The sequence below is a fragment of the Periophthalmus magnuspinnatus genome, chromosome 21 (genome assembly GCF_009829125.3).
Source record: "Periophthalmus magnuspinnatus isolate fPerMag1 chromosome 21, fPerMag1.2.pri, whole genome shotgun sequence".
Lineage (NCBI taxonomy): Eukaryota > Metazoa > Chordata > Actinopteri > Gobiiformes > Gobiidae > Periophthalmus > Periophthalmus magnuspinnatus.
In genome coordinates this window covers 22,322,801-22,339,737 of record NC_047146.1, presented here as the reverse complement: position 1 = coordinate 22,339,737, position 16,937 = coordinate 22,322,801, and the positions used below count along the sequence as shown (strand labels likewise).

At 38.1% G+C, this 16,937-nt stretch overlaps 1 protein-coding gene across 1 annotated transcript in view; it reads right to left on the bottom strand.

Annotated features, from left to right (window-relative positions):
- The window catches only part of LOC117389172 (receptor tyrosine-protein kinase erbB-4), a 336,244-nt gene that overhangs the window by 124,847 nt on the left and 194,460 nt on the right, over positions 1–16,937 (bottom strand). Inside the window, exon 3 of the mRNA XM_033986791.2 lies at positions 7,468–7,654. Within this exon, the coding sequence (XP_033842682.1) occupies positions 7,468–7,654 (187 nt within the window). The remainder of the gene's footprint in view (positions 1–7,467; positions 7,655–16,937) is intronic.

Below are 16,937 nucleotides of genomic sequence, written 5' to 3'. Positions count from 1 at the left end.
ATAACTGCACAGGTCTATTTAAAACATAAAAAATAGGAGCAGATGTTTATCACCAGATTATTAAAGTACATTAGTGGCACCAATGTATCCAGTTTTGCAAGCTTCAGTGGAGATCTTGTATTAAAAGTTCCTGCATCAAAGTTCAACAAACAAGTGACATTTTCCGGCAGTCTATCAGGTAGTCCCTATAAATACATTTTATACAGTGTTTTTCTCTTCTGACAGATAGCGACGGCCAACCTACTTTTTCATAATGTACATAATGGGTTTTAAATTCATCACCTGTTATGAAACGAAGGGCTGAGTGAAAGAGTGCATCTAAAGGCTTCAAAGAAGAGGCTGAAGTCTGCATCTATATTATATCTGCATAATCAAGAACAGAAAGAAAGGTTGTTTGAACAATTTTTCTGTAATTCAATGGGATATAAGATTTATTTCTATAATAAAAAAAGAATAAAGAAATTAATAAAGAAAACATAAATAAATTAATAATGATGATGATGATGATGATGATGATGATGATGATGATGATGATGATGATGATGATGATGATGATGATGATTTTAAACTGTTACATAATTCTGATATTTTAAAGGATACATTTTTTTGTCAAACTCAATATATGTATAGGTGGTGACTCTTTCAATCAATGTAACACAACATTAAGATTTGTAACTTGCACATAGGAAGTTAAATTCCACCAGTAAAAAGACCAGATGTAGAAGTGAACTTTAGATGAATCTGATCACATCCAGCGCCCACTGCGTTAAGATGACTTGAGACGCATCAACACAACCCACCAGGAGGTACAGTATGTATTTGACACGTAATGTAGAAATCCAAACTTAGTATTACAGCAGCATCATAGTATAAGAATATTTACACTAGCTCTATATTTCTCGACCTTGTACCTTATATTCGCTTCCACTGATCGAGGATTTTTTGAGTAAAAACGCCGTATACTGTAAGAATTTTTTGTCAACGTGCTCAGAACGAAGCAGAGGAAAGAAAATAACCAACTCCATAAATTGTGGATTTTCTTAGACCATTTGCAAGCTTGTCAAATCATATAATAGAGCACAGTGATTTTAAGTGGTTGTAATATAGAGGCTCACTATTTAACGTTGTCAGACCTGTGAAGAAGAGATATACGTGTAATTCAATAAATGTAACAGAGATAAGTGTAATGCCATACGCTCTCATATTGGGCTGCTTTTATTACGCAATGAACTGTCTAACGCTGTCTGTCACCACTACTGAAATACACTCCACCCAGAGTTAATAAAGGGCATGTGGCTTAAAAAAAATAAATAAATAAATATGAACAAAATAAATATGCATATCACAGCATCCAAAGGCAGCCAAGTGAACTGAACAGATGTCAAAACAAAAGATGACTCTATTGCATTGTTTATAGTAAAAAAGCAAAGTATGATTCAATTTCTGTAAAGAGAACCCAAATTGCCCAAACATGGCCTCTGTGTTTGAGAGCGAGGCATCAGCTTGACAAATCAAGACAATCAGTGGAGTGGTATGAGAAGAGCGCTCGGATGAAAAGTGGATGGAGAGATGGGAGGGACGACAGAATGGGACAGACACAGAGGCAGCAGATGGCCCGTGAAGGAGTGGATAACAGTTTGGCGTCTAACTCAGGCTTGTGTACAGCGATCAGCAGACAAGCACTCCGATTGGGTGCTTCACTTTGGACAGACGAGATGCGAGCGGAGGGCGGTTAGGAAAACTAATCAACAACACTAAACAAATCTGCAAATAACATAGAGCACGCTGGACCAGGACATAGTGTCGCAATCGAATCAAAGTTGCAAAATGATCAAATCGCAAAGGCTGCAGTCAAATTACTCTGCAAAACACACTATCCTGTGCTTGCCTTCATTATGTCTGCGTACACTGGTGTATGAATTTGCGTGAATGAATGAGTGGTTATGTAAAGAGCTTCGAATGCCTTGAACGTGGAAAAGCGTTATAAAAATGTTTTAATTTATAATGAACAAACAGTTTTTTATTAGAATTATTCAGGCTTAGTAGCTACTTAAGGGTTTAGGGTTTGGAGTTACAGTTAGAAAATTAATTAAGCAGTTACTAAGCCTAATCATACTTAATAAACTATTTGTTCATTATGAATTAAGTCTTCCTTCATGCTTTATTAAGGATAATTAAAGTGTTACATATTATAAAGTGTTTAGACTCGGTAGCACTTTAAAATAAGGTCCATTACTTCGCTACAGTTAAGGTGGAACTTATTGGATACTTACAGTGGCATATTCAGTAGTAGTTACTGTGGTACTTTGAGTGGTATTTAGATGAATACTTATACTGATACTTAGTGGTGCTTAAGGTATTACTTACTATGGTAGTTAGTGGTACTTGTGTTAGTATTTATAGTGGGACTTATAGCAATGGTTATAGTGATAGTTACAGTGGTACTTATACCAATACTTACAGTGATGCTTAGTGGTACTTATGGTATTACTTAGTGGTAGTTAGCAGTACTTGTATTGGTACTTACAATGGGACTTATAGTGATAGTTAGTGTGATACTTACATAGGTAATTTGTGGTACTGGTAATCATACTTATTACATTATTACACTTAGAAATACATATATCCCACTAAGTAATACCAATAAGTAGCACTGTAAGTATTGGTCTAAGTACCACTCCAAGTACCACAGTAACTACTTACTGAAAGTACAACTGTATCTACTAAGTTCCACCTTAACTACTGTTGCTAAGTGCTGCCCAAGAATCCTACTTTTTAACTGTATATCTTCAATCTAATCGCATTCACAACAATTTCCAGAAAATTTGATTTCGATTTTAGATTAGATTTTTTCCCCAAACCGAGCAGCTCTACCCTGGACCAAACAAAGAGATTGGAAGAAGGTAGAGAGGGAGGAGGGAGGCAGGGATGGCGACAAAGTGCACTAAATGAGAAAAGCTCATTTTGTGCCACTTATTGAGCTAGGCGGTTATTATTTTGCCAGGAATGCACGGCTGTAATTACCATGTGAAAGTACACAGACTGCCCGGGGTTCAGAGGGATCCAGACGAAGCGCGAGAGACTTTGGCACAGACAGCGAGGAAGACACCGCGGGTCACTGTTCGGCAAAATACAGATTTAGAAGTTTGAAAATGTCACAAGGAGGCCCACGTTAACCTTTTAGCTAAAACGAAGAGATAGTCTGGAGTATTACGTTCATTAATTCAATCTTAAGGCCAACTTGAGACTAGAGCCAAAGATACAAATGTTTTATAATCTATTGATCTCACAGAAAAGCATTGTACAATTTACAGTTAAGTAAACATGTCAATTTTGTTAAAACATGGCATATCCACCGGGAAACTGTCTCTTCAAATTCAGACAGAAAAATTAATACTCAGATACTAATTGAAACTAGATACATAGTTGAGCAGGTATCAGTCTTACCAAAATAAAATAACATAAAGAAATAAATAAAAAAAAAAAAAAAAAAAAAAAAAAAAAAAAAAAAAATAATAATAATAATAATAATAATAAAAATAATAATGAAAAAAAATAAAAACAAAAATTATCAGACAAATTTGAACATTTCCAGACTAGTTTTCGAAGACTGTCGATCTGTAAAAAACTAGCATAACACTATTGTATCCATTGGCATTGAATACTGGGCATTCTCAAGACAGTTGCCAGAGTTAGTTGCAAGTTTTGTTCTATAAAACAACCAAACACTTCGTCTTAAACTTAAAGAATCCATCTCATTCCTAATTCGCATCTCAAGTAAACCAATCCTCCACTCTTCCACCAGCTCGCCTGTGCCTTATAATTCATATTCATGAGGATAACTTGGCTAAGCTTGATTGAAAGGTGCATCGGAGAGAGTCCTATCCCCCTCTTCCTCAGACCTCCTCCGACATTCACCCTGCGCTACACCCAAATCCACCGAGTCCATTCACAGCTGGCAGAGAGCGCGCCGGGGAAAATCAATAAGTGCAATGCTACAATACACTAGCGACAAATTGATTTCATCCCAAGCAATTTCGACCGGAGCAGAACGTGGGTGGCTTTCAGGCTTTAGCGAGGTCCTTTAGTGCTACCACTCTCGATTAGCCCTATATGTATTTAATGCAATTTATCCTCTTATATGTTCTGCTTATGGATTTGTATTGATCATTTTAGGCTTGTCCCACCAGCTGCTGACAGGGGAACAATGGACTAATATGACAGTGAAATCATAGTGTAATGGAGGATATAACCCATTGTAGCACCAACTCTACACTTGGATCAATAGTAATTGCATTGTGCATCTTCTTACAGAGATAAAAGCTGTTATGTTATCCTGTTGATAGAATACATATTGAGCACTCTAAAAATTTGCTGAGAATTGTAGCTTGTTTTTATGGGGCTGAAGTGGTATACAAAGGCTAATGCACTTTATACCATTATACAAGGTGTACAGCAGCGTGTGTTTTTATGTTTTGGACAGTAGGAGTAGGAGGGAGATGGAGGGTTAATGTCCCTCTATAATTTAAATCAGATTCTACTTCATTTGCACTTCCAGTAAAGTCGGAAAACCTTTCATTTCAATGGAGAATTTGTGAAAGGTTTTGCCTCAAATATGACATAAAATAAGTTGATTTCTGTAAAGTCTGTATAGAACTCATCTGCTGTCAAGATTAGCAGCCCCATGTAAAATAATACAACCCCAATGATGATGTCGGCGCCCACGGCAACTTCCGCAATAAGGTGAATATGATATTTTAGTCTACAGTGCTTCATCAGCATTTAGACAAAATACTAAATATGACAAATGCTGCTTTGAAACGTAATGCTGGGAAGCCAGATGCCTTTAATTGAGGTGGAAGTCCTTACTCACCATGACCGAACACTTTTCTTCGTCCAAAATAGCCTGTACAATTATTAGACCTGATCTAAATTACAGTCAAGGGAACTGAGGAAAAATGAAAGAAAGAATAGTGTAGGACTGGGAGGCCCGTTTCTGACAGCAGCATGATTAAACACAGACACAGTCAAAGTGTTCACTGTTCAACTCATTTTCAAACCACAGATTCATCTTGATTATCATTATGAGCACATTTGTGTCCTGCGGTTATTCTGACAATACAAAATAGATGTGTCGCCCACGGCAACATATCAAGCATCAAACCTTTCTCTGGACATAAGAAGGTCAATGCCCCTGTCTGAACGTAGCTGGTCCAGTACATTTTTTATGTCACATGACATTTTAGCAACTTAATAAAACTTTTACCATACATTTTATGAAAGAAAAGTGAAAGTATTGGGGCCATGGCGGCGTCGTGCACAACTTCCCCTGGACTTAATAGCTCAAGGGCATGTATGGCAGATCAAACGCCCGCCCCCTGCGCCCTCCACAAGCCCGACTTGGCACTGCATCTGCTGCTGGTGGTGGCATATGCGGCTCCCAGAGCATGGCACAAGAAAGAAAACAAGATGGAGGATGAGACAAAAGCAGCAGTCTGAAAGCTCAGTGTGGCTGTGGCGTTTGCTCCGGCTCTGGGGAAGGGCCAGGAAGGAGCGCTTCAACAGAACAATGAGAGAAGTCTGAATTATTTACAAAGACTTTGGACACAGCACACAGCCTTGGTACCGTGCTGCTCCTTACAAATCTAAATAAAGTTTGGATCCTGAATGATGTGCAGATTTGAGACAAGCATATGGCATTGTGCAAAGTTTCCACACCATTTGTCACAGCACACATAGGCCTATGATCTTACATTTGTTCTATGGTTATAAAATTACACTTAATAATATTTAAGCATACCTTATTAATCCTTAGTGAGGGAAATTGATTCTCATCCTTTCACCAGTGCTACCGTCACAACCTGCTGGCTGGGTTTGATTCAGTGATGAGAGAGAACCTATGTTCACACCATGAGGTCAACAACATGAGCTCAATGTGCAAATAGTTTTTCTTTGAACACCACCCACTTATTCCAGTAGCTTGTGTGCTGCGCATGGTGTTGCACACATAATGAGCTGGCCCTGGCCTGTCTCGACCCACTTAACCCTGTGGTGGAAAAGCTTTACATGTCGTTTGCAAGTCAAGAGCTTTTTGGATCTGACTTTGGGGTCAGGGAGTCTAGAGGGAACACAGCAGCTCAACAATTCATTCCTTAGACAGAAGCTCACACACTTCACTGTTTGTCAGCATTTATCACCAGTCTCTTTGCTAATATAATACTCTGCTACAAGATCTAATGAGATCGTATAGTACGGGAGAAAGAAGTGACAGCAAAGATCAAAGCATGTTGTTACATTGTGATTCAACATCACGGCCTTACTGAGGGTAGAGTATAGATCACATATCTCAATGTCAATCAGAGATAAAAAGAACTAGCAGTATTACTACTATAACTATTGACTCTCTTTCACTTACAGAATCCCTTTACCACTACACAGTAGTACTACTACTACTTCAATACTGAAGATATTAGGTCAATCTCTGTGTGAAAATGTATACAGTGTATCACGGAAAACATGTGATCACTTAAAATCGTATAGATATGTTCAACAAAATCATAGTAACATGTGTAACAAATGATTGCATTCACCCAAAGTTACAAAGATGAAGGACCATATTGTGCTCCAAGTCTACAGAGCAGTAGCATTAACTAGGGGGCGTGTCCAGGTAAAACTCCCGCTACCTACACCATGTTAACACTGGCGCAAAGAGGCTGTACTTGGCCACTGGTGACTGGAGTAGGACGGTACAAGTACATATACAATGATGGAATCTGAACCAATCTGTGACCGCTGTGGCTTTTAAAATCACTGCCTTTTGGGTTGGTGTCAGCAGTTTTTGCCTCATTAGCAGCAAAAAGAAGTGTGAGCATTTTACAGCGGAGAAGACGATGGCCCTCCGCTGTGAAAAAAACAAACTATCAAGTTTTAACATAACCTTTACATACCAATAGTTCATTTACCCACACATTTTTATTCATGATGGCAACCCTAAATTCACCTCGGCACGCACGGTTCTCGCCACGGCATATGGACCAGAAGAGAACATTTTAAGGTAAGCTATACTGTAGTTATTAGTATATTCATAATGTTTGTTGTATCCTTTGTTATTTCATTTTGTTCGGATTAAATGTACAAACCAAACTGTTCATGGACGTCTTACAAAACATTTGGCCCTTGAAATATTATACTTTCATCATCCTAATAAAAGATCTTTTTTTTGCCTTGAGTCGGCTGATGTTACACGTTATGCTTTTCAGAAGAGTAGTTTGATATTTATTTTAACAATTCCTCAATTTGCTCGACTCCACCTGATATTTTGGCTCGGCACACTAGCACATTATCTACTGCTACTGCTGCATTAAGACCGGGGGAAAGATACGGCCCGTAATGTTTATACTTAAAGTGAATTACTTGTATATCAGATGAAACATAATTTTTAGCAGGGATGACACTGTAGGACTGTACCTGTGAGGTTCTTGAGGCCGAGCTGGCGCAAACCAAAGTTCCCGTCTCTCCTGTAGTTGAGGAACACAGCCAGAGAGTAACGATCTTCATACAGCTTGGTCCCTCTGATGATCCTCAGGTTTTCCAGGGGTAGATAGTCGAACTGGTTTAGAGCCACCAGCACATAACCTGTCACCTCTCTGATGGACTGCAACACAGAAAAGAAACAGGTAAGACAATGAGGTTTATACGGGACGGGCGCGACATGTGGACTGAGCTCAGTTTTGGTGAGCTTAAAATCTAATATCATCAAAATCTTCTTGATCTTAACCTCTGATATTTGTGCTGCAAACTCTGAACAACTAGGATTTTCTCTACGCAACCTTTTGGCAACCGATGTGAACAATGCACACACAATTTCTGCAGATAACAGCAAATATTGACTTCTCAGACTTTTGATGGAGAGATGGGATTTTGAAACAGAGCCCACAATGATCTACTGTTCTTGGCCTTAGTGTTAAAACAAATAACTTTAGTCTATTCTATTGGTAAAAAAGTGCTATATAAAAATAAAAACAATAAATATTAATATGTTTTTGTTTTTTGTTTTTTTAAATAAGAAAAGTAGATCAAAATCCAGTGGTGGAGGAAGTACTCAGTTGTGTTACTTAAGTAAAAGTACAGATTCCTGAGCAAAAAATACTAAAGTAAAAGTAACACATGAAAAAAAAAACTACTTAAGTAAAAGTATTAAAGTACCTGTTTAAAAAATTTACTGAAAAAAAGTTAAGTATTTTGCACAGATTTTGAAGTCTAATACATTTTTTAAGTGTAGTGATTTCGCTAAAGATTTGTGCTGAATTTTGTTCAACAGAAACGATACAGTTGATTGTTTATTCCTAGCTGTTTTTATTTGCTTTTTTTTTTTTTGGGCTCAAACTATGAATGTGTTAAAAAAAAAAAAAAAAACAAAAAAAAAAAAAACTCAGCCCTTTCAGTTGGTCTCAAACAATAAAAAAAAAAAAAAACAACAACATACTTTTACTTTTCAATCCTGTACAAAAATGTAGTGGAGTAGAATGTACAGATACCTGCTCTCAAATATAGTGAAGTAAAAGTAAAAAGTATCTGCTGTACATTTACTTAAGAAAAGTACAGATAAAATTGAAACTAAAGTACTACTACTACTACTACTAAAGTACTACTTGTTGTTACTACTTGTACTTTGCTACATTCTACCACAGTCAAAATCAAAAGACATTAAAAGACTAACTTACAGCTACAGTTTCATAATTGTCATCAGATATTAAGAGCCTGAATAAACACTGGTTTTCAACTTTTTTTACTTACTTATTACTGACCTTAAAATGTCTTTTTGTTTGTTTTTGCCGTTCTTGTATCATTCTATTGTTGAAATATGTCAAAAGCTTCTTCAATTGAATCCGAAATTCATGCCTGTTAAAATATTCAAGATACTTAGTCTACAAACCGTTCTGTGAACTCTAAAAGGCAAGCGGCACTGGCAGATTTAAACAGTGAAAAGTACAAGCTGCACACAGACAAATAAAAACAATCCGTATATATGGGCTCGGCGACAGAATCCATACTGAAGGTCATTTTGCACCGCTCCCTCCTGCAGTACGAGCAGTTGGGACCGCAGGGGGAGCACTTCCTGTGTTAGTGACCTCACAGTGAATCTCTGGCACCAGGTCCACAGCTCTGACCCCGACACAAGGACAGCCACGGCTTCACACCCTCGCTGTCTTTCAGAACGGCCACCGAAATCCAAAATCACACGGCTGAAGGCATGGATCCGAGTGACAGGCTGTGTCCTATGTCCCTGTCCGCCAATCGTGGTAAGTGACATTAGCCGGACGAGACGCCTTTCCAACCTGCTCAAGATAATAATCAACAAGTGTGTGTGCGTGTGTGTGTCTGTGTGCATGTGTGTGTGAGGAGGGAAAGGGGAGAGGGAGGGTTAGGCTGATGTACGGAGTTGAAATCGGTGGTGAGGACTCAGCCGTGATGGTCTGACAGCTGTCATCGAGCATGGCCATCACAGACCGTCACTACAGATCCTCGTCACTACTAATATGATAAGGGCTAATGCAAGAAGACAGGGCCCGGTCTGGAGTGTGAGACTCAAGGGCTGGGAAGGAATTCACTTATTTTTAGTGTTCATTTTATTGATTTAAAAACATATGAATAACATTACAATATTTATCCTTCTCCTGGACTTTGAAGTACACAGAAGTAGATGCTATGACAGGCTGTAGTTGTAGTTGTATGAGAACGGAATGGTTGATGGTTTAAATCCATGCACAAGCTTATTTTTGTTTCTTCTTTTTACTTTCAATATGTTTTTTTTTTTGTTTTTTATTAAGACATAATAGGTTGTTTGAGCAGAACTACTGTTACTACTATAAAAAGTGCTCGGGCAATCGTTGGGCAATACACTCATTCCTATAACTTATTATGTCTTCTTTTTTACTTTTGTGGTTTTTTTTTTTATTGTTTTTTAGTTTTGTTTTTTGTTAAGACACAATAGGTTGGGAGAAAATACTATAATGAGTCAAAAGTCTAACTTAAAATTAATGTGTAGTAGTAAAAAAAATGGGGTGGTTGATGGTTCATATCTCAAATGCACACATTTATTGTTGTCTCCTCGGGCAAAACACTCATTACTGTCTTATTATTATTATTATTATTATTATTATTATTATTATTATTATTATTATTATTATTATTATTATTATTATTATTATGTCTTCTTTTTTACTTTTGTGTTTTTTTGTTGTTGTTTAGTTTTGTTTTTTGTTAAGACACAATAGGTTGGACAAAAACCTATAACAAGTCAAAAGTCTAACTTAAAACTAATGTGTAGTAGTATGAGAATGGGATGGTTGGTGGTTCAAATCCATGCACAAGTTTATTGTTGTCTCCTTGGGCAATACACGCATTACTAAAATTATGTGTTAAAGTCTCCTGTTTTACTTTTATTTTTTTAATTTTTTTTTTGTTAAGACACAATAGATTGTTTGAGAAAAAAACATTATAAAAAGTCAAAAGTCTAACTTAAAACTAATACATATTTATGTGAATAAAATGGACTTGGACAATATAAAGTTGGAATATGTAAAACTGCAATTGAGTTGTTGTTCTATGGAAATGTTTTTTTTTTTTTTTAATTCAGAGAAAATGTGTTTTAGATTTTCTATAACAAAAACATAATGACAATACCATTGCCATTAGAGCACAACTCCACTTTTGCTCCAGCTCATATGTGGCTAATCAGATTACCACACAGTATACAGTAGCTCATAATTGTTTCAAGGCACACTTCATACTTGCTTTTTATACTTTTTCCCCTAATCCAATCGAATAGCCGGCTCACTGCTGGTTTGTTATTTTCAAGGCACCGAATCGATCGTCTCCAAAAAGCAGCGTTGCAGAGGGGAATAAAAGGGGAGGCTGGGTCGCCGTGGCAGGTACACACTACACTTTCCCCCACAGAGTTCAATAACCAAGTGCACGGAAAGAGAGAAACAACTTGTAGTGATTATAGGCTCTCGCCGAGCTAATGGCCAAATCTGCTCGCTGTGGTCAATTTCATTAAACACAGATCAACAAAACAAGCGCGCCCCACCGCCCCTCCCACCTCTGCTGCAAGAGAACACCATGGCACAATGCACAATGAGCTTGGAGGTGTTAAGCAACGGGGAATAAAAAACATGCTGATATCAAATATTTAAACAACTCCCAATGCACAGAAGAGGGAGGTTCACTAAAGCGATTTGGTCACACTGCATACCCCAAGTAATGGTCTTATCGAAAACAAAAGCCAAAGTCGCTGTATACGTTGCAACCATCATGGATTCTTGTTTCAAAAGTTATTTCAAGTCATTTAGTGGGTATACAGCACAAAAAAACAAATCAATTACTATTTACGTTGTTTGAAATGCACACTTATATTAGCTAACACCATTCACAAAGTCATCTTGTGTCATATTTTATTATTAGGGCTACAAATATCTCTGTTTTCCACATCTAAATATAACAATATGGAACAAAAACAATGGAAAGTACATGCACTTGTAATCACTTCCATTATAACAGAATGCTCAGTGGGACATCAATGGAAGTTACTAGAGATTAAAACAACAAGGTGCAAGTTTCTGACCCAGCATTGATCCCACACTTAATTAGTCATAAAAGCTGTAGCTACGTCAGTATTTCAAAAACGGCAATATCAAAGAGAAACATGCAAATACATGGATTGATAAAAAAAACACATAAACGTCATACAGTTCATAGTAAGGCTGTATACATAGTTCACAATGCAATAACACCACAATTTCATGATACAAGCAATAATAAATATATTGCACATAGTATTCTGCGATATTTCATTATTTTTTAAGAACCAAGTACATTTAACAACAGTATTCCTTAGTCAAACCGCTACCTGCTCAAAGTTCATAGGCAAAAGTACCATTTAATCATCAAAACCTTAAGATAAACTCTTTCACTCAGCCCTTCATTCCGTAACAGGTGATGAATTTAAAACCCATCACTTTACACTCTAAAGTTGGCCGTCGCTATCTGTCAGAAGAGAACCACACCATAAAATGTATTTATAGGGACTACTTGATAGACTGCCGGAGTAGCTCACTTGTTTGTTAAACTTTAATACGGGAACTTTTAATACAAGATCTCATGATTGTATAAGTCTAAAAACTGGCCGCACTAGAACTGAAATGGGAAAAAAGTATGGAATATATTTCAAGGACATGCAAAAGTGGATATATTGGTGCCACTAATGCACTAATAATCTGGTGATAAACATTTATACTCACACTTGCAGCTGTTTTTAATGTTTTAAATGGACTTATGTATTTATTTGGTTTGTTTTTTGTTTGTGTTGTACTGTATTTGAACTGAGTGCCCATGAAAAAAAGAGTGTGCGAAGTATAGACAGAAGTATACTAACTGTCACAGAATCATAGAAATAAACTGACAGCAGTACACAATATCAATATGGTATCACAATATATCTGGATTTTAGCACATCCCTAGTAACTTTTTATTGTGATATTATAGGCAACATAATATGAACAATAAGACATTTGGAGTAGAGGGAAAAGCGAGTGCATACATCCATGTAATTCAAAAGGAAGTGATTCCAGACCAGGTAGAGAGTTGAAAGAAGTTTACCTGATATCAGAGGAGGTGTGTAGGTACAAACAGCAGGCACATGTGTGTGAGTTACATTACAAAGGAGACATCCAGTACTTACACCCCGAGAAATGTACTACCTATACAAGGCTGGTCCTATTTACTGTACATACTGTCCATACAAGGTGATAAATGGATATACCATTAGCTGTTTACAGGGAGGTAGAATACGTCACTAAATACACGTAGCATGTAACTGAAGTAGCAGGGTCCAGTGTAAACATCTTAAAATAAGTATGTGTCACATTCTTACAGAGAAACAACTTTAGTGTTTAAGACATACAGTTTTCAAGGTTTAAGAGTAAAGTAATGAAACAAAAAAAAATCAAAGAATGGCATCTGTTCTTATGTGTGAATGTAAATGTGTGAGTGTAAGTGTGTGTGTGTTTTTGTGTGTGCACATGTGTGTATGGGTAAGTTATAAAAAAAAAAAAAAAAAAAAAAGTAATAAGAGGAAAATATATTATGAATTTAGTGAGGTTCCTTTTTTTCTTTAGTTTAATCTCTTTTTTTTATTTTTTATTTTTTTTTAATATATACTCCCTAATATCGAATAACAACTGAGTCATAGTCATTTGACAATCTCGTTGGCAAATAAAATATGACGATAACAATAAATGTACAGAAACACATCGAGTATTCAAATGCACTGTCACGAGTCACACATATTGGCTTAGTATATTTATCTTACACAGACTGCGTATCACAATAGCATAACTGTTCAACCATTCTTCCACACTATGCTCTCCAGTGATCGATGCTTCAAAGTCCCAGTAACAGTGAACAAAAGAGACAGCCAGAGCCAGATCCACTAGATTAACAGGGATTTCTGCCTCCTGCCTGCTCCCCGCTCCCCCGAGCCCAAGTATTTGTGAACGGAAGTGTGGCAGTGGAACAAACCCCTCACTTGAGTCACCCAGACGTGAGCCGTTTGGAAATCAAGTCTTTCTATGCACAACTTTAACAGCTAGAAGGAGGGGGGGGGGGGGGGTCTTCCAGCGTAGAGGATAGGGGAGGAGTCCAGTCAAGTGGATCCGAGTGCATATATTTTAATGCATAATTAAAACCACACCTGTTCCGGCTCAACGAAGGAGAGACAGACGCAGCCAAAGGTGGTGTGGAGGTGAGGCGTTCGGGAGCAAGGGGAGGTTCACGGGGCTGAAAGTGTAACGATAGTATTAGCATGTTTGAGGAAGCATAGTATGGCTGACATTAATTTCCATACATATAAAGGGGAAAAAGCTCACAGGGCATGCGTTTACCGGAGCCATAATCACAGTAATGAAGGGTGAAGGTTAAGGAGGTGTACAAGATGGATCAGAAATTTGTCATATAAGACCTCACGATAATAGTAACTGCAGAAAATAAGATGCAGGGAAACAACTTGATCTGGTAACCTGGCTAAGTTAAATCAGGACAAACTTTATAATACAGAAAACACAACAAAAAACTTTCCACATCAACATCTGGAAGTTAAAGTATACGCAGCCCTTGCCAGCCCTTAAATGTTGCACTATGTTAAATTTGTGGTGTCCGCCATCTGCTTGTCTCAATTCAAATGTTATAGCTTTGTCTGAAATGTTTCACGGTATAGCATTAAAAATATCTGTGCTGGATTGATTCGATAACAGGTGTGACGCCTTGGGGTTTCACCGGAGGAGCTGGAGGAAGTGTCTGGGGTGGGAGAAGTCTGGGAGTCCTTGTTTTTAGACTGTAGTTCCTGCGACTTTTCCCTGGATAAGTGGGAAAAAATGGATGGACAGATGAATGGAGGGATGTTTCGATCCAGTGAAAAACAGGTATTCTTACTGTGTGGGGTCACCTCTCCACAGATCTGACCCGTAACTAGGCCTGATGATGCAACCGGGCCTAGTTACAGGTCAGATATGTCCTGTCTTCATGGCAGTAGATGTTTAACACCATATTTAAGTCATGGTCAAATCACATATCACAAAACACAGACGTACTTCATCTAATCTAAAAGTGAAAACATGCATTATTTATGATTTATATTTGGAAGTAAAGTTGCAGAGTAGTTCTCCTTGAAGAACTTGCGCTACTGTGATATTATGGGTCTTTTCCGACGCATGCAAAATGCTGTAAATCCATGTAAACAGCTGGTACCACTGTTGAATCCCTTCCAGAAATGCTACAGGATACTAATTCCACATCCCTGAGGAGAACCGTGAATTTCCTGAGCTCCATATTTGCGACGTTGTAAGTCACCAAAGTACTTCCTCCTCCCTCCCTCCGCCCCCTCCATCTCAATCCCTCCGGACTGCCTTAAACCCAATCAGAGCCACTTCTTACCTGTATTTGATGCTGGCTTTGATGTGGGTGCCAGCTCCAGCGTGCACTATATGACTTGTAGATGGGTATGATCAAGTGCCCGCTATAGAAAATTAGAGTTTGGAAGAGGAGCTATGGTGACTCATGTTTGATGATAGAGAAACTGTCCCTTCTGTTGCATCACAGCGTTGATCCTCATATGAAACAAATGTGTGCAGTCAGTGGGTGTGTATGACAGTGTGGGGACTAAAATCTGTATACACGCACATCACGGGGACCTAACTTCCTTGCGGGGACAAAAATCTGGTCCCGATGATGTTAATCCCTTATTACTAGATCAACGAGATGATTTTAAGGTCAGATATGGCTTAAAATAGGTTTAGTTTTACATTAAAGCAGATTTATTATGCCAGGGGTGTCCAAACTTTTTTCATTAAGGGCCAAATATAAAAACACAGGCAAAGCTGAGGGCCAATTGAGGGCCATAGACAGGTTGCCAATACAGTGACTACTTCAAATCTGCGTTATTATTACAAGTTAGGCTGAACCACTAGACCTTTATTCATGCTTACAGCCTCAATGGGACACATTAAATATTTAATATAGGCTTGTTAAAGTACATATTCAGAAATGTACAATAAAAAGTACTGTTTAAGGTAATATGGGCCAAGTCACCTGGAAGCTTGAGGGCCAAGAAAAAGTGGTCTGAGGGCCGCATTTGGCCCCCGGGCCACAATTTGGGCATGCCTGTATTATGCAAAACTGACCACGTTACAGTTGTTTCGTCTTCTCATTTACCTTCACAAAGTTATATTTTGAGTGATTCATGCATAATCATGTAATCTATAATCGGTTATTTTCAAGACACCATATTGCCCCTGTTTTTACCGTCACCGACATACGCCCACGACTCTGTATTTACTTCGCTCTCCAATTTTATTTTCTTAATCAATGATACGTGTAGGATTCAACAGCAGCGCGTAGTCACTCGCTAACGTGATGTGCAGCTATCCATAGGAGGGGTTGATAACCTCACGGATCTTTGTTGCGATGATGTTTACGGCGACGTCGGCTCCAATTGGGCAGTTATGTACATTATGATAACATAATGATCTATGGGTGTCATAGGTTATAACTATATCGCATGCTCAAGTACACTATGTTTTCTTTAAGGTTTAGAACAAGGTTAGGATCATTCTCCAGGAAATTAATGTATGCCAATGCAATGTCCGCAACAAGCACGAAAACCCAACATATGTGTGTGTGTGTTTGAAACGTGGTGCAGGGGCTTCTCTGGTGAGATTAAAGCATCTTACAAGCCACATGAAAGATACACACAGCACTCTGTTAGTGTTCCATGTCCTTCCTCTGCCTCAGCTCTGGGTCACACCTAACTCACAGAACTACACTGGGCAATTCAGAGGACGCCCTGAACAGCGAGAATGTAAATTGGAACATTCCGTGGAACAGATAACTGCACAAGAATTACACTAGCGGTTGGTGTAGCATGGTAAAGAAATACTCATCATGACAGTTAGTAGTGATGTTAAATCTTTAGTATGGAAATAGAAAGGAGACATATGTAGGAGAATACAATGTACTAATCAGACAAATATGCTTGGATTAATTTAAGATGTATGGTATTAAACTTATTTAGCTCCATGGAGACAAGTAGATGACGGTGCAAAGTACAAATGTATGCTTGTTTGGGTTTTTCTTTCTATTTTTTCTTTATTTTTCTGCAATAAAACACATGTAATTGGATAAATGTAATATAGATAAGAACCCATACAGCAAGGGTTGAAAAGCATATGTTTGTGAGTGTGATAGTGATGCGATGTGCCAGGTGTCGGAGAAACTGTCAGTCGCTAATGAGACCGGTCAGACTGAGTGACTTTGAGGAAGGAGAGAGAAAGGAGAGGGAGAGAGAAGGAAAAAGAAAGCGAGAGACAAAGAGGGGAAGGGTG